This window comes from Brassica oleracea, chromosome C9, assembly GCF_000695525.1.
Source record: "Brassica oleracea var. oleracea cultivar TO1000 chromosome C9, BOL, whole genome shotgun sequence".
NCBI classification, from domain to species: Eukaryota; Viridiplantae; Streptophyta; class Magnoliopsida; order Brassicales; family Brassicaceae; genus Brassica; species Brassica oleracea.
Window position 1 is genome coordinate 50,404,982 of NC_027756.1, and position 24,612 is coordinate 50,429,593.

The 24,612-nt window shown below is 38.1% G+C and overlaps 4 protein-coding genes and 2 pseudogenes across 4 annotated transcripts; 3 read left to right on the forward strand and 3 right to left on the reverse strand.

The window, feature by feature from the left end:
• Positions 1-2,077: 2,077 nt before the first annotated feature.
• Positions 2,078-6,405, reverse strand: LOC106318470. Its single transcript, XM_013756464.1, has 5 exons — positions 6,234-6,405; positions 4,037-5,852; positions 3,623-3,743; positions 3,035-3,094; positions 2,078-2,926 (listed from the first exon to the last, which is right to left on the reverse strand). Exons 2-5 carry the CDS (start codon positions 5,791-5,793, stop codon positions 2,174-2,176), a joined length of 2,691 nt encoding a protein of 896 aa, XP_013611918.1. The 5' UTR covers positions 5,794-5,852; positions 6,234-6,405; the 3' UTR covers positions 2,078-2,173.
• Positions 6,406-8,179: 1,774 nt separating this feature from the next.
• LOC106316810 lies at positions 8,180-10,357 on the reverse strand. Its single transcript, XM_013754677.1, has 3 exons — positions 10,236-10,357; positions 9,344-9,841; positions 8,180-8,862 (listed from the first exon to the last, which is right to left on the reverse strand). The coding sequence occupies exons 1-3, from the start codon at positions 10,309-10,311 to the stop codon at positions 8,336-8,338; spliced, it is 1,101 nt and encodes a 366-aa protein (XP_013610131.1). The 5' UTR covers positions 10,312-10,357; the 3' UTR covers positions 8,180-8,335.
• Positions 10,358-12,360: 2,003 nt separating this feature from the next.
• Positions 12,361-12,807, reverse strand: LOC106315277 (uncharacterized mitochondrial protein AtMg00310-like). The gene has a single exon (XM_013753020.1). It carries the CDS (start codon positions 12,805-12,807, stop codon positions 12,361-12,363), a length of 447 nt encoding a protein of 148 aa, XP_013608474.1.
• A 4,977-nt stretch (positions 12,808-17,784) lies between these two features.
• LOC106317547 lies at positions 17,785-19,205 on the forward strand (annotated as a pseudogene).
• Positions 19,206-20,131: 926 nt separating this feature from the next.
• Positions 20,132-21,639, forward strand: LOC106317424 (putative inactive serine/threonine-protein kinase At5g11400). The gene is made up of 6 exons (XM_013755247.1): positions 20,132-20,255; positions 20,337-20,557; positions 20,636-20,771; positions 20,869-21,002; positions 21,117-21,222; positions 21,311-21,639. The coding sequence occupies exons 1-6, from the start codon at positions 20,183-20,185 to the stop codon at positions 21,637-21,639; spliced, it is 999 nt and encodes a 332-aa protein (XP_013610701.1). The 5' UTR covers positions 20,132-20,182.
• A 910-nt stretch (positions 21,640-22,549) lies between these two features.
• On the forward strand, positions 22,550-23,986 carry LOC106317101 (annotated as a pseudogene).
• Positions 23,987-24,612: the final 626 nt, after the last annotated feature.

Genomic DNA, 24,612 nt, shown 5'->3' on the forward strand with positions numbered 1-24,612 from the left:
GGCTCGACATAGACAGCCTCTGGTGAGTCTCCAAATCTCCTTTCTCCTTGCTGTGAACGTTGGACTCGTGCCTTGTTTCTTTTCCTCAACTGAGCAATCCGATCATTGATCTCTTGCAAAGCTGTCAACTGTTGGTTCTGTTTGGCCATCTGACTTTGGCCGTGTGTTTTTCCTACCATGGCTTCCTGAAAACAATCTCATAGATCAAGTGAAGAAATGGGAAGGTCTGGTCGAACCAAAATAAATCAAGTGCACAATGCAATTTAAACTAAACCGAGAAAATATGCAATTATGAACCGAAATGAAATAAAGTATGCAAAAATTATTTTTCTTTTGGTTTTCTCAATGCAAACACGAAATGTATCAATATGATATGATAATAAACACAAATGAAAAGAAAATATGGAAAGCAAACTAATGCTCATATTTGTTTTTTTTTTTTTTTTTTAAATTTCTTTGATGCAAACAATTAAACCACTTATGCAAAAGATATAAACTAAGCTTGAAAATATTTTATTTTTCTTTTCTGATGCAATCACGAAATGGACCAACTAATATGATATAAAACAATAACTAGGATGATTTCTTTTGGATTTTAAATTTATGGATGCAAATGAAAAGGAATCAAATTCAAAACAACACTTTTTATGGGATTTTCTTTTATGGAAACTAATGAATGCAAACACTTTTCTTTTGAGATTTTCGATTTTAAATGAATCAAACAAAACTTTTTTTTTTTTTTCGTGGCTCTTAGCAGGATGAACAGCAAGAACACAAAACAAATGCAGAAACAAAACTTGAAACAAAGAAACAGTTTTTATGGATTTTCTGTTTATGATGAAAAACAAATGAAAACAAATATGAATGATGCAAGGATAGAGTGACCTGATTCAGGAGCTTGAGATCTGATACCAAAATGTTGTAGGCACAGGGGGGGTAACCCACGAATTGATAGAATGGTGGAACCAAGGTTTAAACCTGAAAACAAAGAGAACCGATTTTTATGAGTTTTTAGAGTTTTATAATGCAAACAGAAACATATATGAATATGAATCAAAATGATAATATGAATAAAAACAAATAGAAAAGGGATAGATTGATGGAGATGGGATCTTTGTTGCTGGATGTGTATCACTCTCAACAAGGATCAATGGATGGGAGATGAATGAAGATGGAACCGGTCTTGCTGAATGTGTATCACTCTCAAGATCGATTAATGGATGGAGATGGGATGATGGACGCCACAAAGCTCTGTGAAAGGAGGCTTTGATAAGTCAAGTTGCTCCAGAGTTGTTTCTCACACACTCAAAAGACTTAGAACAATAGTTTTGACAAAACTAGAAAAACTGAATAATTCATAATACTTTCAAAGATGGGTGATTTACAATGAAACAAAGACTAGAGCTTTATAGGCTCGACCAAGGACTCTCTAACAGTCATAAAATGACATAAGGAAAGAAATAAAATCGAAATAATAAACTTGGAAGCAAAGGAATTGATGGCTCCTTGAAAACTAGCCGTTGGAGGCTTAATGATGAGAATCTTGGCCAAATGAATGTAGATGGTGTCCTCCTTGTATCTGGACGGTTTGAGGGGGTAAGTGAGCTTCCTGGGAATCTTCTTAATGGTCTGGAAGGTGCTGATGTCGTGCATAGACTAAGGCAAGTTGAAGTAACGTCCATACGTTTTATACCTCGTTCTTGTAACGTCCGAGCAGATGGCCTTGCAAAGGTGCTCGCGCTCACGGCTTCATCTTTTCCTATGTAAACACTAAATCCCCTAGCTGGATGGTTCACACCAACCACAGGGAAACTTCTTAATAAATTATGGAGCTTTTAATGTCAAAAAAAAGGAGATGTTTCATGTGATAGATGTGTTCTTGATGTAAGGTATAGATAGACTACTGATCTCATATATGTAATATGCTGAAAAACTCTTCTAATTCAATGTTGTAAAAGGAGAGGAGAAGTAGTTTTCCTTTTATGAAAAAAGCACACATGTTTTATGAAGTTTTATTTTTGAAGTTGGGACTACTTCGAGGTTTGTATTCTACGATGTCTCTACAAAACGAAGGTAATGAAGTTTTCCAAAAAGCCAAGGAGAGAGATTTAGCAAAAGCAATTAAAAAAAAAAACACTACAATACAGAGAAACACTATTTATCAACAGAGATTTTAAAATCCTCTGTTTCTTGACCCGTTCTGATCATAGTGTTGCCCTGAGCCACCATTTTGATTATCCCACCAACCATCTTGAGGCCTGCTTTGATCCTGAAGAACCATCTCGGGTCTGAAGCCAGGAGGAGGTGGTGGGGGCGGTGGAAGCTGGTGGCTAGGGACATTTGGCTGCCATTCGGGTATGTCGTCATCATCATTGTCATTATAGCTGCCTGCAGAGTTTCCATACATGTGGATGAGCTTTCTTACTTGATCCAAAGACTTTGACTGAGACGGTAAGGGCTCATGAGAAGAAACTGGCACGACCGAGGAGCTGAAGTTAAATTCCGGTAAATCATCATCATCTCTCGTAGCTACAGGACCAAACCCAGGCGGCGCATCATCATCATCATCATCTTCTTCCACAGCTTTGCCTCCATAACCATGGTGATTGTTCCCCATTGATGCAACAACAAGAGGTTTCTCTGTGACATTCCCTCTCTGCTTCTTGTTTTCAGACAAAACAGAGGCTCTGGAGCCAGAAGAAGAGTAAGAATGCTGACGTTTCAAACTGGGCTTAACGGGTCGTCTCCACACAACAACACCAAGCAGCCCACTATCCAAAGTTTTGGCTTCATCGAGCTGGTCTTTAGAGATGACTTTTGTCAGCAGATCTAGAGTCTCGCCACGTGTTGGGCAAAGGTAAAGCTCCACGCCTGAGGCTGGCTCTGCGTAGCCAACTCTTTTATCAGCAACGTAGGAATCAACAACCTTACAACCAGAAGAAAGAAAAAGGTTAAGACCGTTGTTTATGTTCTCAAATGTGTTGTATGAAACTACAAGTTATAGACTATTAAAATAATGATTTGATTTCTTTACCTCAAAAAGGCTGCCACGCTGGCTCTTAGAAATGCCGTCTTTACAAGCCAAGTACATTACCTGCCAAAAAAAAAAAAAGAGGTACCCATGAATACATGACAAAGGAAGATCTAACTTTAGAGTTTTATTTTTGATGTATATACGACTGTGAGGTGGGTAAAAACACAAAGTTCATCTGGAAAGTTTATTGACTATGTGTTTGCGTGTGGAAGGGCTCGAAAGATTATTTGTAAGATTTCCTGATTATTCTATACAATCTCCCAGGCAGACACTAACTCAGATATAGACAACAAGAAAGGATCTTGCATCCAAATTTTTTTGGATGAAATAAATACAGCATTTGACCCAATCAATCAATATCGTTGCTGCTCAAAACGTGTCGCATTCCTTTGAATGAACTGTGATTGTAATCTCTTGGCTTTCTGGTTTCCATGAAGAGAAGACAGAAGAGTTTTGAGATAAGACAGGAGTATGAGGGTTAAGCACTATATATATAACAAGTAAAAGGGTTACTTCTATTGTTGTTTGGAGCAAGAGATTATAGAGTGTAATGCTACTACAGTGATAACAAAAGGTAGCTTTGTATACCATTAGGGTACGGGATCGAGACTTGGGAAGCTCATGAATAAACTTCCCAAACCCACTCAGCCTAACTCTACCCTTAACTTCCAACATTGCCGGCCACTCGCTCGTGTCTGCTTTCTCACCACTGCCAAAGAAAAACCCAGTCAGAGAATGCTTACTTTCTCACTTCCAATTATTTTGGTTAAACCAAATACCAGCAGAACTCAAACATAGTATATCGTTTGACTGTACTAAAGATTCAAGTCTGAGGATACTCTTAACACAATACGGAACCAACAATAATATTCAAGGTGGGTGTGCACAAGTTCAAGAATAGAAACTGATTCTCAATGTTCAAGGGAATATATACTATCAGCATAAAGAATAAGAAAACAGTATCAAAGAAATAAAATTTTGGTTTACGCGATAAGAACTAACCTTCTGAAAATTCCAGTGACAGGGACTACGGAAGACATGCTCAGTTGCAGTAATCCATGCCATACTTTTTCTCCCTTAATATCAACAGGGGAAGGCGTTTTCGCAAGTCCAGAGACATCATCATCAACTTTGACACTGACGTCAGATTTTGGAGAAACTTCATCAATCTTCTCGGGGTTCGGTGTAGGAGAATCTTTGTCACTTTGTTCCTTCGGAGATCCTTTTGGAGATTTTGAGTGTGGCCTAACTTCGGAGTCACTTATCTCGGACGCAGACACCTGCATTTCAGAATTACCATGTGGACTTTCAAACGGAGGCTCAGAGTCCAGCGATTCCATGAACTCATCAAGCGATACAATTGGTGGAAGAAACTCAACGTCCTTCAACTCATCATCCATCGCCAAACCTTGCATGGGATCTATCTCTTCAGTTGATGGAGGAGTATCACGTGATGCTGTTTGATCAGTTTTAGCAGTCTCATCATTTAGAGTGGTTTCGGCAGAATGAGTTTTGGCTTTGGGTCGGCGTTTCCTACTTGACGTGATGCCAGCAGAGACATCAACCATGCCACTGTCAACGTGATCAATTTCAACCTGGAATTCACCCTTATGCGTTTTCCTCACCAGACTTCTGACATCAATATCTGTATCCCGCAGGACAACCATCTCTGCCATCTTTTCTGCTTTGGCTTGTCGCCACTCAGAAAGCTCCTTGGAAGCCAGTTCTTCGGCTGTCATTGAGCACAACCTCTCAGCAGAGATATCTCCAGACATAACTCTTTCCCTAAGCTCAGGATTGTTCTTATCTTTCAAATTGAATAAGAGGGACCTTCCCTTCTCTCTGTACTTTTTGTTCACACCTCCAAATAGTTTAAACAATTCCATTTCAATTTTAGAAGCCAAAAGTTCTGGATCCTGAAACGACTTTTCAACATCGGTTCCAAAACCATCTGTCTCGCCAAGATCTGAAACATTGTCCAGAACCCAGGAGAGTTCATTACCCTGTAAAAGGTCATCGTTCGAAAAAATAATATCTGTAAAAGGAACTTCATCTCGAGGGAAAACCTCGTCAAATTGAGACTTAAGTTCATCAGACTGATTAACATCTTCCATCCTGATGTCAACGGGAATCTCACCGTCCTTCTGCACAGATCTATCAGCATCGGTGGGAAACTCCGACATGGTTCCTTCGCCCATAGGCACACTGAAGCTAGCAGGTGAGGCAGGTTGAAAACTTTGACTACTCTCCGGATTCATCACAGGAGTTTCTCCATTCTTTACATTTTCTTCCCCTTTCGGGAATTCATCATGTTGCTGAACCAAGGCCAACGCAGACGCTAATGACTCCCTCATTTTAGACCTCACAGTCTCATTTACATCATGCATCGGTTTCACTGACCCTCGAGGCGGGATCTGCTGTTTCTTGTTTACAGCATGGCTCACAGGTTTCTGGAGAGCAGAGTTCATAACCGACACGTTATTGCTATGCATGAGCGGATTCAGATGGTTCCCAGGTTTCTGGAGAGCAGAGTCCATCATCGTCACGTTCTTGCCATGCATAAGCGAATTAAGGGTCTTTTGAGAAAGCGCATTGGTGGGAATATGCAGAATCCCATTGCTAGCTGAGGTCAATGGCTGTAACCACGGTCGACACTGCTTGTTTGGTGCCTCCGATGCAGCACCGCTTAGAGTGGTTTCAGGTGGCGAGCTTCGCTTCCCTGCTAGCTGCATGGACCTGCCTAACTCCGCCATTTCCATCAAAGTTTGATTCTTTATAAGTTTCTTGATCCGCAAAGAGAGCTAGAGAGTGGAGATGACTTTACCATTGACAAACAACAAAAACAAGAGTCAATTTCAATTTCAAAGCTTGAAATCACACACACACACACAACAAAATACAATCTAAAAATAATATCACAACCAATATTACTCAATGAAATCAGCTGAATCTGATAATCATATGACAAAATCGAAATCGAAAGAGAAGAAAAAAAAATTGAAAATTCGCCCTAGGCAGTAAGCTAATACAGAAGATCGATTCGATTGATTCAATATAGCATGCAACATCTGATTCTAATCCAAAAATCAGGATCGCATCGATATGTAGCTAAACAAAGATCACTGGCCCTAAAAGGTTTCGATTCTAAACAAAATCCATTAACCTCGAAATCAATCGATCTCACATAGATTTGATTTACCTGAATACGAAAAGTTAGCGGCTCGAATCAACAGGGAAGGCTGTAGATGATGAAGAGATTCGGCGGTTGGCAAGAGATAAGAATGAAACCCTAATGGAACAAATCCGGATGAGGATGATTATCGGCTTCTTCTTCTTCTTTTACTTGGTGATAAAACTGTGTGCTCCTCCTCGCTCGATGTGGATCGCACGTGTGCCTTATATATTGAGAAAATGGGCTTAGGAACAAAGCCCATATAAAATCTATGGAAAATGCCTTTACACTTTACTACCTCACAGGTTGTTCTTTACACTAATTTCAGCAATCATATTTGTGACCTTAAATATCTATACTATTATTTAAAATTCATAATTAAAAAATTATATTAATAATATTACATTTATATAATATTATCTGCTATATTATATAATTTATTATAAATTAATATAATAAATTTTCAGGAATAAAAATATATTTTAAAAAGTAAGATAATTATTATATATATTGTGTTATTATTTAGAAATAATATTTTCTACTATAAAATTTAAAAATTAAGATATAAATTTTATAATTAAATACTAATCAATTAAAAAAAGAAAATATATATATATATATATACTAAAATATTTTGATGGAAGTAAAACGAATTTTTATCCTCTTAATAATATTAGATTATATGTTATATTAGATAGTTGATTATAAATTAATATAATAAATTTTCAAAAATAAAAATATTTTAAAAAGTAAGATAACTCTAATATATAATTGTGATATTATCTGGAAATAATATTTCTATTATTAAAATTAAAATTAAGACATAAAAAAAATTATGAAGATATTTTCTAAAATATTTATAATATGTGAGTGTTTTTTAAATTTCAACACAATAATAAGCATATACATATATTTTATGAAATTTTTTAATTATAGATATGACTTAAACTTTTAAGAACATAAATAATAATCTATCATGTTAATTTTTTAACTAATAAGTATTTGTAAGAAGATTATGCTCGCATATGATACATCTAGTTTTTTGTAAAAGCCTATCGAAATTGTGTTATTCGAATATAATTAACTAAAGATCTTAAGTATATTGTGAAACACAAAAGTTATGTTCTTACTCGAATTAATAGGACACGCACAGATTTATATATATCCACGTTCGTAAACAAATAAAATATCAAAATTTAAAAGGCAAATTCTTATCATCATTAATCTCTACCATATAGGTATTACAGAGTTATTCTTGGGTTCACCTTTAGACACTATCCAATAGGATTTCTTTATTTCAAATTTGATATTTTAAAAAAAAAAAAAATATATATTATCAAGCTATATTATGTTTTTAAAATAAAAAAGTAAAAAAAAAATAGCAGTTACAGAAAAAAGAACTAAATTTTTTTTTTAACGTCGTCAGCAAAACACTAAACCCTAAATCATAATCCCTAAACCCTAATCCGTAAACCCTAAATCATAAACCTTAAATCCTTGGATAAACCTAAACCCTAAACCCTTGGGTAAACTTTAAACCCTTGGATAAACCCTAAACCCTTGGATAAATCCTAAACTCTAAATAAAAATGCTAAACCCTAAAACTCTAAACCCTAAATCCTAAACCCTAAACCCTTGAGTGTTTTAGTGTTTAGTGATTTTTATTTAGAGTTTAATATTTATCCTAAAGTTTAAGATTTATTCTAGGGTTTAGGGTTTATCCAAGGGTTTAGGGTTTAGGATTTAGGATTTAGGGATTAGGATTTAGGGTTTAGTGTTTTGCTGACGACGTTAAAAATATTTTTTTTTGTAATTACTACTATTTTTATTTATTTTTTTTTACCTTTTAATTTTAAAAAAATAATATAATTTGACAATATTTTGTTTCTTTTTTTTAAAAGATACCGAATATGAAATGACACAATCCTATTGGTCGGGGTTGAACCCAAGAATAAGTCTTTATTACACTTTTATTAATCTCCTAAATCCCCAAATATATGTAGTAATAAAAAGACAACATTTCTTCAGTCTTCTCATACAAGAAAATAGATATAAGCATGGGCTTTCTGTCTTATATAAAAAAAACATACACCACAAGACCACAACTACTCTTTCGGTATTAAACCATTTCAGGGTTTACCAACGGTCAGGAGCTTAACATCGTCGATCACAGGACCACAAAGCGACGAGAAATCATCGCTTCTCATCGCGTAAAACGTGCTGTAAAACATAACCCTAGTGCGGTTAGAAACCGCCACGAACCGCAAAGCAGCACGTTTGAAACCTCCTTTCCCTTTCGACTCGTAATCAACCTTCAAAGTGTCTTTACCCGCAAACGCCTCCACTATCATCGAGCCTTTGCACGCATTGTTGGCATCTCCAACCGCAAACGAAAGCACGTATGTCTTCCCGACGATGGTCCGAGCCACCTGAGCGATTGCGCTTTCTTTACCCGCGACCAGCTCCACGGCTCGACGGCCTTGTGGGACCGAGAAGTGTTCAACGTCAACGTATTTGACGGCTTTGAGGGATTCTATTATCCAAGCTGGTAAAGGAGAGTGGTCATCTTCTATGAAGGGAGGAATCAAAACGCCAGTCGTTGCGTTTGGGATTATATATGGACCTACTTCAAATCCTCCGTTTTTCAATATATTCTCTGTTTCATTTAAATAGAAAAATCATCAATTCATTAGTTCGTGTATTTGTCTTGGCCAACACATGCCATAGATCACATGCATAGACGTGTAACCAATCCATTGAAAAATACATGTTCATTGTTCTTACTATAACTACTAGCTGAAAAGCACATATTGTTGTAAACATGACAGATCACATTGGTTGACTTATGAAAGAAGAGACATTTTAAGAATAATTTTCATCCATAATAGAAGTTGTTTTTACTAAAAACACAAATATGAGAAAATTTGTTACTTTTCAAAAAAAAATCACCTAATATATAAATTTGATATAATTCAACCACTAATAAAAAATCTGCATAGTTCATATAGTAATAAATAACACAACTTATATTTTTAGAAGAAAAAACACACTGTAGAACAACTTATGTTGAATTATGAAACATAGCGAGTAATAGATATAAACACGTCCATATAGTAAAAAATAAGACAAAAACTTACTATTGGTAGGTCTAGGAGGGTATAGAGCCTTGATTGCTACACCGTCAATAAGTGGTCCACAAGCAGGATGTTCTTCCTCGCCAGGATTATGAATCACGATCTCAGCCACATCACTCTGGGCCTGAAACGCCCAAGCGTATAGGTCCCACCCGTTGCTACTGTACAGCGTCTGAATAGGAATAACGCCAGAGTCAGGTGCCACAGATATATTGAGCCGTTCGTCTTGAGCACAAGTCCTTGCGGCACTGAAAGTGAGAGAGTAATACATTCCTTTTGTCACGTTAAGTCTTTGTTTGATCGATGCCTCGTTGCCTAGCCGGACTGCGAATTTTCCGGCGGGGACCACGAGGAGCATGTCTCCTTGCTTTTGACCGGACTTGATGTATTCGATGAAGCCAGAGAGCTCCCAGTTTGGAATTGCGTTCTTGTTTATCACTCGCGTTCCTTTCATGTCCGATGGTTTCGGTCCTCGCTCGAAGCCGCCGTTTGGTAACATTCCTGAAAATAACGAAATTGCCCACAGTTTCGATGAATTTATTACATTTTTTTGGTTAACTTGATTTTGGTCAAATAAAAACACTATTATTATATCCAAAAGAAACATAAATGGGATTATGCTTTGAAACCGCCAAAAAATAGATTTTGTAATGGGCAAAAAGGTAAAAGAAAGTAAACGGACTTACAAAATTAAAAGTTTCCCCGACCAGACTTGTTTTGTTTAGTGTTTTTTGTTAAAATGTTACGGATAGACTTTGGTCAGAAGGTTAACACAATTAATTTTTTTAAAAACAAATCACTCTATATCAAAAATGTTTACAAAATTAAAAATTCCCCCGACCAGATTGCGCAATCATACTACGTGAAAGAGTGTATGGATGTAATAAATAATTACCGTCGCGGAAGCAGAAGACAGAGGTGATGGTGGAGATGAGAAGAATGAATAGAAACGAGACGCTGCCTCTTTTCATCGTGAACGACCAAAGTAAGAAGCTAGAGAAGGGAGATAGATTTTGATATGGATTATGGGAGAGTATGAGAGGAGCTACAATTTGCTTATATAGATTTTCAACTTGGAAAATACCTCTAGGTTTTGCTATAATTTACGGGTTTATGCCACTGATGTGGTTTGCGTATCCACATGGGGCCATGACTCACTCTTTTGGGATTTAGTCGAAAAAATTGTTCTCGTTAAGTGCATGCCTAGCATTAAGGGATTACGAATGTTACGAGTAGGCATGTGAGTGTAGACCGAGTCTTCTGCTTCTTTCCCGTGACGGTTAACGTCCACGCAGCTGACGTCAAACTTCTCAGGCAGTGACGGATGAAAATCTTGTCTTCCATCCATATTTAACGGCGGCTTAAACGGCCCACGCGGCCTTCCCATGAAAATCCAAAACCACCCCGTCATGCTCAATTTCTGAATCACGTGCCAACAACATAACAAATGAAACCTCCATCTTTTTATTGTCACAATAATGATCCAGTCTTGTTTATTGATGGAGTTCGCATTTATTTCCAAAGTATCACCACAAAAAATACATGAGCTATACTATTTTCAAATTAATATTGACAATTTACATTTTGTGACAAAAAAAAAAATTGACAATTTACATTGAAAAAACAAGAATTTATGTAAGTCGGATCTAAATTTACTCCATAATAGACTAACTAGTTCAAAGACAAGCTGAGCGGCCAATACATAGAATGAAACAATGATAAACGACTCAACTGGATATATACAAAATTTCACACACTCATCGCTTGTGCATGGGAACCTTCGGAAAATTTGAAATCGTTATACGTTCAAATAGTATGAAAATGTGTTATTACTAGAAGATTGAGTCTGTATGATTATCCCATTGCATCATCTAAGGACATATCGCAATCATGTGTCTCGGAAAACTCTCTTAGTATCTAAGATAAAAACACATTTGGTATCCAATTATTAACAATATTAATTGGGAACTTATTTAGGACTCACATGCATGGGAAGGTTTTCACTATCTTCATTTCATACTTATCCTTTTTTGGAAACTTTTCTCTACATTGATCCCTTAAACTGCAAAGTCAACAGAAAGCGAAAAGCATTGGACTTAGAACTTGGGCTCGTAGAATTTTCCAAAGAAGATCAAATCGGCCTCTTTTTCTCATCAAACTAAGCAAATAAGTCAACAATATCTTGGCAGAACTTGAAGAAAGCAACTAAGAAGTTCAGACAAGACACGGTTGTAATTAGGATCGGTTCTAAGATTTATAAGGCTTGACAATTGTAAACTAAGAGCTAAACGCTCAATACATTTTTTTTTTTGAAACAAAATGCTCAATACATATATTTTTCTTAGTTAGTTTAAGGCCAAATGATTATACATATTAAAAATATAAAGGCAGAGACGAATATTTCATCTTGCTATATCTAGAAGTAAGAGCATGATTAACCAGCATTCTTAATTTGAATTTTTAATTCATGATTTGATATTTTTTTTTAACTTTTCGGGTTAATCATGGTGTAATAGCTCTGATCTTACATTCCACAAAGGCTACATCGTGCGACCACATTTTCTCCATCGAAAACCAGAATTGGAATCTGTGTTTCTATCATGGAATGTCTTAGAGCATCTTTATCCCACAAACCCAATTGAGTTTCTTATTATTTTTTCTGTCTGATTAAAAAAAATAAATAAGAAAAATAAAAAGCAAATCTATTGCGGGCCGCCACGTGTCTGTGGGGCTCGCGAACAGTACAAAAAACCATGAACAAACGTTTCTTCTCCTGCGACTTTTGCAACTCATTTCTTCCTTTTTGTGGTGGCCCACGCCCTGCTTTTTGGGTAAAAACCCTCCTAGAACCATGCGATAATGCTGCTCTTACGAGATAGTTCATAGGCTCTAGAAGAGTGGAAGGTAGCCACAATATGTCCATTTTTCATGCAACTATATATATATCTTTTTATTACATTTGTACTTATGTAGATGGTGAGCACAAACGAACTAAGAGTTGCAGGCAGAAGTTAGGTGTGTTAACGTTTTTTCGTTTGTCTCTCTTGGCAAGTGAGGCTCAGCCAGGGATCATACCATATATTTATCGAGGCTCCGTCTTCCACGACCCAGCCCAGGTTCTCTAGCAGGAGGTCTCTGCCCGCTAACACGCTTCGCCAGCCATGCGACATAGAGGAGGAATCAGTGGCCTGCAAGATGTTGTTGTCTTGGCAATATTTTCCAAACAGGACTTTCCCCAACAGGCATTCTGGATTTTGAAGCAGCCGCCATCCAATCTTGGCTAGAAGAGCGATATTAAAGCTCTGAAAATCTCGGAATCCTAACCCTCCAATGGCTTTAGGTTTTGCCATACTATCCCATGAGATCCACGCCATTTTCCTCTCGTTTTCATTGAGATCCCACCAGTAGCGTGTAACTGCGGATTGTAGCCGTTTACAGAGAGAGACCGGCATTAGGAAGTTTGACATCGGGTAGGATGGAACCGCGGTTAGGACACTTTGGAGCATTACGAGTTTTCCGGCGGCTGAGAGTTATTTGTTCTTCCATCCCCTAGCTTTCTGCTTGATACGATCCACATAAAAGGAGAAAAGATCTCGTTTTCGTCGCCCAAAGTGCTCGGGAAGCCCCAAGTATTTACCGGTTCCTCCTTCTTTTTCAATGTTTAGCTCTGTTTTGATCATCATCTTTAAGGATGCCAGTGCTTTCCTAGAGAAAGTGATAGCTGATTTCTCCTTACTTATAGATTGACCCGACGCCTGTTCGTATTTGCCTAGAATGGAAGTGAGAGATGCACAATTCTCCTTGTCAGCTTGGAGGAAGAACATTGTATCGTCTGCGAAGAAGAGATGGGTTAGTCGAGGGCAGCTACGTGCGACCCGCAGGCCTTGGAGCGTTCCTTCTTCTTGCGCTTTGTTACATAATCCCGAGAGGACTTCGCTACACATTATGAATATGTAGGGAGAAATAGGATCTCCTTGGCGGAGACCTCTGCTCGGTACTACCTTCCCTCTAGGCAAGCCGTTAATGAGGAAGGAGTATGTAACTGTTGTGATACAATGCATTATGCATCTGATCAAATCTCGGTGGAATCCCAGCCGTCTCAAAACTAGTGAGATAAATTTCCATTCTAGACGGTCATAAGCCTTGCTCATGTCCGTCTTAACCGCCATAGCACACCGCTGTTCCGCTTTGGACGTCTTGAGGTAGTGTAGAACCTTGTGAGTAATTAGTACATTGTCGCCTATGGCCCGTCCCGGAACGAACGCAGATTGGTTCTCAGATATCAGTTTCGCCATCAGCGGTTGCAGTCTTCTGGTGAGAATCTTGGAATAGATTTTGTAGTAGACGTTACACAACGCAATTGGTCGATAGTCCGGTACCTTTTGCGGGTGCAGTATCTTTGGAATAAGCCGGATATGAGTATCATTGATTCTTTCCGGCAGCGGCTCGCCTGCGAAGTAGCCTTGCACCTCCTTTATGATATCCGGCCCTATCTCGCTCCAATGGGTATGGAAGAAACCCGCTGAAAATCCATCCGGCCCTGGGGCCTTGTCGGCGTGGATCGAAAACGTTGCTTCTTTGATTTCTTGGGCTGTCGGGATGGCAGTAAGGGAGTCATTTTCCTCAACTGTGACAATGGGGTTGAGAGCTTGTCTCACAGTTTCTTCACGATCGCCAGGTTGCGAGGAAAAGAGCATTTGGAAATAATTCCCAATAACCGATATGATCTCCTCTTCTTTGTGTACCATCTGTCCATCTTCCCTCTCTATAACAGAGAATCCGTTCACTCTCTTACGGGTCCTTTTGATGGCATGGAAGTATCCAGTATTTTGATCCCCCAGTTTGAGCCATAGCAACCGGCTACGTTGCTTCCAATATTCTTCTTCGGCTTGATAGGCAACATTGAGTTTCTCAGAAATGTTTTGGATCAGAACGGTGTCATTAGCTGTACTTGAAAGAGCCTCATCAAGTTCCAGCTTTTTCTGCTCAATGATACGCTGGCTATTGCGCTGTTGGGTTTTATTGCAAGCTGAGATGGCACTTCGGGTGGAGCTTAGCTTGTCGCACACTGAAGAGTTCGATGCCGACCGCCAGGTATCAGAGATAACTTTCTTCGCGTCTTCCTTTTTACACAACCTGCGGTCGTATCTAAACATACCCCTTCTTCTGTGATTTCCTTTATCAAAGAAAGATAGCAGGGATTTGTGGTCCGAGCTTTCAAAGCCTAAGTACTCACATCTTGCAGTCGGAAAGCACTCGACCCATAGTGTATTGGAGACTGCTCTATCTAGCCTGCATTGGACTAAGTGGTCTCCTCTCTTTCCCCTCCATGATAGGAAATCACCTGAATGTTGTAGATCGAAGAAATCTCCTTCGGAAAAGAAACTGCGCAGGTCTGAGAAAGAGCCCTCGGGCCTTTCAGGTCCACCATCTTTTTCATCTCCACTTATTAGGTCGTTGAAATCCCCGGTTACGAACCAGGGCTCATTGCGTCCTTCAGCTTTGGTAAGAAGTTGATTCCATAAGAGATTCCTCTGTAATCGATCAGTACTCGCATGAACAAACGAAGAGTAGAAAGATTTTCCTTCAAAAATCACAAGTGTGTCTATTACATTAGAGTTTGATTCTAACACTTAGAGGTTTAACTCTTGTTTCCAAAATAATCCTACGCCTCCTGCTCCATGCCCCGTTGGAGGCACAAGGTGGTGGCAATCATATCGCGTGCGCAGATGTTCGAGTTTCTTTAATACCACTTCATCGGGATTTTTTGTCTCGCAAAGGAAGATAATATCCGGGTCATACTTCTTGGATATTTCTCCCAATCTTCGAACTGTCCGGGGATTCCCCAACCCTTGACAGTTCCAGCTGGCTATCGCTAAGGAGCGGGGCTGGATGGAATCCGAAAATCCATCCTGCGTCGAGTAGACTTTGGAATCAGGTTAACCAAAGGTACATTCTCTGACGTTGTTGTCCTTTGCTCTTGAGATGCACCAGTTCGTGAGGTTCCCCCTCTTTTTGCTTTGGTTGTTTTGTTTGATGCTGTTGATCCCCCAACCACAGTTGCTGTTTTCCGTCGGACAAGAGACGATTTTGATTGAGTAGTCTTTCGCTTTGATGGAGCTGCCCTTGAAGGATTGGAGGCCTTTATTGTTGTCCCTCTTGGACCGGTAGGGCGTCCTGGCTTTCTTCTTTCAGTTGGCGGGTCAGCAGGATCCCTAGCTATCTCTGCTGCATTTGGGATCGGCCCCAGGCGCATTGGTGCTGGTACTCTCTCATTACTTCCTTCCAGTGGTGCTTCTACACTTCTCTCCGAATGGCTTTGGCACGGTTGGGGGGGGGGGGGCTAACCGAAGAGGGGCAGGGATTCTTTCCATTGAAGCGGGGCTAGTACCTGATTGGCCCTTCCCGGAGTTTTTTAAGGGGTTTTGGGGATTTGTACCAAGTCTCAGAGAGGCCGGAGGTCGTTCAGGGGTGAGGTTTTTGGAGGCTGAGTTTTGGCTGTTAACAGTGAGGGAGGCTCGAACCATTTGAATGACGGCTTCTTCCATTTGTCCTCGCTCCTCTGCTTGTCTAACTCTTTCCATATTCTTCTCTTGGGGAAACCCTCTTTCTGACGTCTTGTGTAGGTTCCTTGAAGCACTTGAGCTCATATCTTTTGCCATTATTGGTTCCTTTTGAACTTCACGATGGTAGCTTCTGATAGGAGGAGCAGGAGGGAGGCGATGCCTGGCTGGCTCATGAGATGGGCGTGAAGATCTATCAATGTCCCCTCTGGATCGCTCTCTGGCTTGAGAAAGGCGGCGAGTAGAGCCTCTCTCCTGCCAAACCCTTGATTGCTCTTTGTATGGTCTTTGTTGCAGGGCCTCCCTTGCTGCTTTAGAAGATCTTTTTTCGTAGTGCTTCCTCTGATTTGAGGCAGAGAATTGGAACGGCTCATTACTTGTATGGTCTCTCTCATTAGATTTGTGAGCGTTCTGTGCTGAGGTTAGAAATACTTCTCGGTTAGAGCCAGTTTCATGTCCTTTAAGAGTCTGACCATTGGACATATCTGTCTCTTGAGCTGCTCTCAGAGCTTTTGCTTCCGCCCTTGCAACTAGGCATTCTTTTAGCTCATGACCAAGGCGCATGCATTTTGTACAATGCTTATCAAGGCGTTCATACACCAGAGTAGTAGTAACCTCGTCACCATTTGGGAATTCCACAACTGATGTTGTAATCAACGGGAGCATGCCATCAATGTGGACCTTCATCCTTGCTGTAAGGGATGTAATTTCCGCTTTCTCGTAAAGTCCAATATTTTCTCCGATCACTTTGACAGTCGCTTCAGTCCACAGGTGCACAGGGAGACCTTGAACTTTTATCCAAAAAGGAATTAGAGAGGGGAAGTGCGGGGAGACGGTGGGCTCCCAACGCTGCAAAATGACCATCCATCGTGCGTAGTGGTAAGGGCGTTGGTCCAAGACAGCTAGCAAGTCCGTCTCTCGCTCGAACTGGAATTGGAAGAGACCATTCCCTAAGTCTGCGCCGACCGGCTTGAACTCAGTCTTCCAGTTTTCGGTGAAGAACGGGATTAGTGACCAGACTTTTTGCACCGATCTGTTGGTTACTCTCCCTATTAGAGTTAGTGAATGCTTTCGTAGCAGTTCTGAGTTATCAGGCAGAGGGGCCATAACTCGAGCAGCACGCGGTGGTTGCTGAGATCCTAGGTCGAGGCCTTTGCCTTTTTCAGTGGAGGAGAGTCGTCTGTGCGACATTGGTATATCTCAGGTAGCGATCTGTGGCCTGAAAGAAACACAACAGAGTTCACAGCTCAACACTAATTGCTTAAGGGAGTCCCCCAAAGTCAATTTAGTTACGCTTTCAGGCACCGGGCTTGGGGTTAATCGAATATGCTTGATAACCGGGAGTTATAGATAGAAATAACACAGGACCAGGATTCCCCAGTGTAGTAGAAGAGCTCTTCCCGGCGAGGTTACAGAGATTCCTCTGTGAAGGTTCGTTTTGTGCTTCGGTTGAAAACGTCGGCCGGTGAGGATACTGAGGTCGTCATTTGATGGTACGGCAAGGGAGTAGCTCCGAGACCGGAGTGAAGCTCGATAGTGGTGGAGAGTCGGACCCATCGACCGGAGTCGCAGGTGGAACGCGGTGCTTGGCCGTCAGAGCCTTTGATGAACCACTGGTTACTTCTAAAAGGGGGAAGTTTTTGAATTGAAAGAAGAATATCAGAGGTTCTGCACCAATCAGGAGCAAGGACTTCTTTCGGTAGTTGAGCCCGGGAGAGAATATCCTAGTTAATAATATTGTGGTTTCTTGTTCTCCTTTCTTTTTTGCCTAAGTGAGCAATTTCCAACTAATTTTTTATAAAGATATTGATTAATCATTTTCAACCTCTTTATAAGAACACACATAAGAGATGTTAATATCAAAGCATCTCTTCATCAACAATGGGAAACGTTCTAAAGCCTCTCACAGAAGATCCTCTTTCGTTTGCTTACAGCCTCCCTTAGCCCCCCACCAAGTTGGTGTACATATCTCTGTTTTAAGAGCATTTTTGTTTGTTTGTTTAGATAGTATAATTAAAAAATTAAATTACGTCATTCAATATGTACAAAAGTGGATAGAGAAAACGAGGATCTGAGAGTCTTCAGCGTCACGGATCTGAAGAAAGCAACGAATAACTTCAGAAAAGACAGGGTGGTAAATGGTGAGGATGGCTCTGTTCGAACATTCTACAAGGGCTCCATCGATTACACCTCATTAAGAACTAAAACTAAAATCTCTGTTTCTGTCATGGAATGTCTTCAAGACAGTTTAGAGGCTATAGAAGCGTGGAAGGTAAGCAAATATTGTCCATTGTTTACACTTGTTTCTGTCTATGCGTGTTGTGTACTTACTAAAGTACATGAGTTTCAGGTTGAGGTGAAGTGTCTAGGAAAACATTCTCATCCAAACTTGGTCAAATTTTTGGGTTATTGTTGTGAAGATAAAAAATCACTATTGGTATTCGAATACTTGCACCAAGGAACTTTGGATCAGCACATTCATGGAAGTTAAGATCTCTTCAAATTAATCAATGCATTCATTCTATAAATAGTCATATATAGTTTCATGTTTGATGTTTCCTCTCAACAGAGAAAGAGCTGTTGTCATGGGCAACACGAGTTAAGATAGCCATTGGAACAGCTCAAGGTCTTGCATTTATCCACTCAATCAACAACTCCTCCGTATATTTTGAACTTAGAATGCATAACATTATGCTCGACGAGGTAATGACTTTTTATTTATTTATAACATTATGTTTATGATCTTAGAAACTAATACCTAAGTTTGGATCTCATAAGGAATACAACGCAAAACTATTTTACATTGAAACAAACAAAAAATGTCTGGAAAATCAATGGACACTTGGGAGAGGACTTAAATACATGTCTACTGAATGTATAATGTCAGGTACAACAAAATTGTAAATGTTTTTTTTTTGTAATAATTCTGATCAATATTTCCATTGTTCAAATCTTAAGACAGTTATGTAATATATGTAGGTTGGTTTGAAATGGATACAGATGTTTTCGCATTTGGTGTGATCTTGCTTGAGCTTTTTACTGGTTCGAAAGATGGAGACTTACTTACGCATTTAATTGCTTCGAAAGAAGAAGCAAGAAAGTTGAAGAATAAAGGCTTAGATGTAATTAGGACTAGACCTTTCTCGTTTACAGAAATAATTGACCCACGACTTGAAAAAGATTATCCTGTGAATGCGGCCATGCAGATGAGCGCACTCATCCAAAGATGCACTGAGGACAAGCATACACGACCGTCCATGCAACAAGTTTTAGATGTTCTGAATCACATTGCAAAGATTTAAGTAGTACTTGATGGGTAGTACTAATTATTTCCAAACATATGTTTGTTTTATCTGAATCGATATGAGTTTGGTTTTAAACTGTAAACTCTGTTAAAAGAGATTCGTATAGCATCTTTTAATTCTTCATTTCGAACTTTAACATTTGAATTATATTTTGCAATTGCATGATCATCAGAAACTTCCTTTATCATTACACATATGTATTAAATTATATATAAGTAACCATTCCATTTGTTGCTTTTGCCTCCAAACTCAAGCTTAATACTCTCGGTCAAGTACATATACGGATACTAATATAGCCTGTTCCAGCCCATCCCAGCTATTGGAGACTGCTTAAGTCTGACCTGGTTTGAACTTGGAAATTACGCTTTCTGATTTACTATTTTGTAAAAAAAAATTATACAAAATTATATTTTAAAAAAAAATTATACAAAACTATAAGTATATAACCCGGAACTGGAATCTCTGTTTCTGTCATGTATGTCTTACAAGATAGTTCATAGGCTCTAGAAGAGTGGAAGGTAACCACAATCTGTTCATTTTCATGCAACTATATATATCTTTTTATTACATTTGTACTTATGTATATGGTGAGCACAAACAAACTAAGAGCTGCAGGCAGAAGTTAGGTGTGTTAACGTTTTTTCGTTTGTACATCTTACCTCCAATAAAATCAACATCATTTTCTCAACCTAGTAAGCCACATAAGTCAATTACTATCTAAAAATGGACAAAACGCGTTGTAAGTTATTATTTACATAAGTCTCATCATTTGTTTCCCCATATCTGCCTTACATGGATATAAATCCTAGTTAATATTGTGGTCTCCTTTCTTTTTTGCCTAAGTGAGCAATGGCCAACTATTTTTTTTTATATAAATATTGATTAATCATTTTCAACTTCTTTATAAGAAAACACTTAAGATGTGTTAAAATCTTGAAACCAAAAATCTACAGATTAAATCATCTCCAGAAACAATGGGAAATGTTCTAAAGCCTCTCATGGAAGATCCTCTTTCATTTGCTTACGAGCCTCTCCTCAGCTCACCAAGTTGGTTTACATATCTCTGTTTTAAGAGCATTTTTACATATAGTAATAATATTAAAATACGTCATTCAATATGTATCAAAGTGGATAAAGAAAACGAGGATCTGAGAGTCTTCAGCGTCACGGAACTGAAGAAAGCAACGAGCAACTTCAGAAAAGACAGGGTCGTACATGAAGAGGATGGCTCTGTTCGAACATTCTACAAGGGCTCCATCGATGACACCTCATCAAGAACTAAAAAAAGAATCTCTGTTTTTGTCATGGAATGTCTTCAAGATAGTTTAGAGGCTATAGAAGCGTGGAAGGTAAGCAAAGTATGACCATTACTTAAACTTGTTTCTATATATACGTGTTGTGTACTTATTAAAGTACATGAGTTGTAGGAAGAGGTGAAGTCTCTAGGAGAACATTCTCATCCAAACATAGTAACATTTTTGGGTTACTGTTGTGAAGATAAAAAATCACTATTGGTATTCGAATACTTGCACCAAGGAACTTTGGATCATCACATTAACGGAAGTTAAGATCTCTTCTAATCAATGCATCACATTCTATTAATCGGCATAGACAGTTTTTGCTTTATATACAACTTCACGTTTGATGTTTCCCTCAACAGAGAAAGAGGTCTTGTCATGGGAAACACGGGTTAAGATAGCCATTGGAATAGCTAAAGGTGTTGCATTTCTCCACTCATTCTATAACTCATCGCTATATTTTGAACTCAGAATGCATAACATTATGCTTGATGAGGTAATGACCTTTTTTTATTTATAACATTTTTCTTCTTTTTGTTAATGATCGTAGAAACTAATACCTAAGCTTGGGAAAAAAAGAAGCCTAATACCTAAGTTTTGATCTCATCAGGAATACAATGCAAAACTGTTTTACCTTGCAACAAACAAAAAATGTCTGGAAAATTGCTTGACTATTTATGGACATAGATACATGCCTCATGAATGTCTGGTGTCAGGTACACCAAAATCTTAACTCTTGTTTTAGTGATTCTGATCAATATTTCCATTTTCAAATCTTTAAGACAATTTGTATAACGTATGCAGGTGGTTTTAAAATGGATACCGATGTTTTCGCATTTGGTGTGATTTTGCTTGAGCTTTTTACTTGTTCGAAAGATGAGGACTTGCTTGCGCATTTACTTGCTTTGAGAAATGGAGCAAAAAAGTTGAAGAAGAATAAAAGCTTAGATGTTAGGGAGACTAGACCGTTCTTGTTTACGGAAATAATTGATCCACGACTTGAGGATGATTATCCTGTGAATGCGGCAATGCAGATGGGCACACTCATCCAAAGATGTACCAAGTGCTGGCCTACACGACCGTCCATGCAACAAGTTTTAGATGTTCTGAATGATATTGCAGAGATTAACTAGTATCGATATGATTTGTCCTTGTCTTGCTTTAGTTTTGAAAGCTTGAATAAAACAAAAAACTATGTTTTGTTATGCCCGTGGCTGTACACGTTACTGACGATTATTGTATATGATGCGACTTTGATCTTCTTCCCTTTCTTTTTTTTGTTCTCCAGTAGAATTAAAACGAATTAATCTAAAGTATAAGTGGTAACTCATCAACAGAGCATAGACAGATCACAAGTTGCCTACATGAGAGAGGTGAATATTCCACAAGAAAAAAGAAAACCCAATAGTCAAATGATAGTAATATGTAATATGTAATATGTAAACATATAATATTGTATGTTTCAAAAAAAAAAAACATATAATATTGTATTTACCTAAAACATGAATGATATGCATACTGATATAGCCTGGCCTAGCCCCATCCCACCCATTTAAGAGTCTGACTTTGTTTAAGCTTGGAAATTACGTTTGCATTTTTACTTATTCACGAACGATCTTGTAAAATAATTTATACGAAACTGAGAGTATATGCTATTTGAAAGAATGTTTTGTTCTTTTTTTTTCCTTTTCTGAAATATATGAGGCCGTAGAGGCAGCCTAGCTTTAAAGTTTAAAGGCTTTGACCCGAATTTGTGACCGTTCTTTACTCAGGAAAATCAAAACGACATTTATTTCTCACCAACAAGGCAATAAGTCAAAAACGTATTAAAAATGTAGTAAACGCGTTTTTGCTATTGTTTACGTAAGTCTCAGCATTGTTACTTAAATGGATATACTCGTAATTAGTACTGTGGTTGCTTGTTTTTCTTTGTCTTGTCTAAGTGAGCAAAAGTGTTGAATGCTTTCTCAACCTCTTTATTATAAGACTCCAAAAGAAGATGTGTTCAAGATATGAAATCAAAATCTACAGATACAGATCAAACCATCGCCCTTAACAATGGGAAACGGTTTAAAGCCTTGTAAACAACAACATCCTTCGTATCTTTACGAGCCTCTCATCAATACTCCTTTGTTAGGTACTTCTCTCTTTTTTAAATTAACATTGTACTTTTGTTTACATACATAAAACAAGTGATTTAAATTTAAATTTAAATGTATATATATGGGAAGAGGAGGCAGAAAACGAGAATCTGAGAGTCTTCAGCGTCAAGGAATTGAAGAAAGCAACGAAAAAATTCAAAAAAGAGAGGGTCGTAGAAGGGGAGGATACCTATGTTCAAACATTCTACAAGGGTAACATCAATCAGACCACATCTGCACCATCAAGAACTAAAACCAGAATCGCTGTTTCTGTCATGGAAGGTCTTCTACATACTCCACATGGTCTAGAAGAGTGGAAAATAAGCAAAGTATGTCCATTTTCTTTTATACGTGTTGTGCACTTATTAAGTACATGATTGGCAAAAAAAAAAATCTATGTGTCGCAGGAAGAAGCTGAGTCTCTAGGAGAGAGTTTTCATCCCAACTTGGTCAAACTCTTGGGTTACTGCTGTGAAGATAACAGATCACTCTTGGTTTTCGAATACTTAGGCAAGGAAAGTTTGGAGCATTACATTTTCGAAAGCTAAGATCTCTTCTAAATGTGACCATTCTATAAATAGATAGGCTATTATATACTTGTACTTTACATACAGTTTCATGTTTCTCTCAACAGAAGAGGAGGCATTGTCATGGGACACACGGGTTAAAATAGCCATCGGAATAGCACAAGGTGTTGCATTCCTCCACTCGATCAAGAACAGCCCATTACATCAAGAACTCAGGATGCATAACTTATGCTTGACGAGGTAATCGCTTTTCTTCATCTTGTTTTTGTTTGTTTATGATCTCAGAAGTTAAAACCTATGTTTTGATCTCATCAGCAATACAACGCAAAATTGTTGTACCTTGACTCAAAAAAGCAATTTTGGCCAATTGGTTGGACATTTGTGGGAACTATATACATGTCTCCTGAATATCTAGAAGCAGGTACAACATAATCTTAACTTCTGTATTTATAATTCTGATTAACCTTTCATTGTTTAAATCTTAAGACAATTGTGCAAAAATATGTAGCTACTTTGGGAATGGAGACGGATGTATACACATTTGGTGTCATCTTGCTTGAACTCTTTACTGGTTCGAAAGAGATATCAATATATCTGAAACGCTTAAGAACTAGACCTTCGTTGTTTATGGAAATAATTGACCCCAGACTTTGGACCCATTATCCTGTGAATGCAGCCACAAAGATGGGCAAACTCATCCAAAGATGCACCAAGGATAACTGGAAGAAACGACCGTCAATGCAGCAAGTTTTGGATGTTCTGAATTCTATTGTAATTCAGTATTAATGCATAGAGATACCTAATATTTGAAAATGAAGATAATTAAAAACAAAGAAGCATGTTTTTACCCCTTCTAGCAATTTTTCTGTAATTAAGATTAGCCACACCACAAAACTAAAATACATACTAATATATTCATAATCATGTTGCAACAAAATATTTATGGAAAAGTCGGAACTATTTTTAGCCACGTTTTGTTTCGTAGAAAATTTGTGGCTTTTCTGTCACGGTTCAGATATGAATTGCCATGTTTCTCATTTCATAACTATTTTGTGGTTTATAGCCAAAATTTCTACTAGTGCTAAATCAAATAATTTTACATATTAAAATTTTAAAAGCATAGACGAATAATGGCTATGAATTAAAATATTAGAGCAACTCCAACCCTAGATTCTAGGGAGTTTGTAAGAATTAAAGAAAAAAAGAAAAAAAATTGAAGAAAGAGAATGAAACATCCTTTAACTTGCACCATTTAAAAACCTCTTATAAACTTTTACCTCTACTTGTCATTCTCTAAATGCATCTTATTCCACATGTTCCTATCTAAATAATTCTTTTTTTTTTAAAGAATGTTAAATTAATTCAAACAAAAAATAATGTTTACAACCAAGGTTGCTTGTTTTAAGCTCAAAAGAAATTGCAACTTTGCTTTACATTA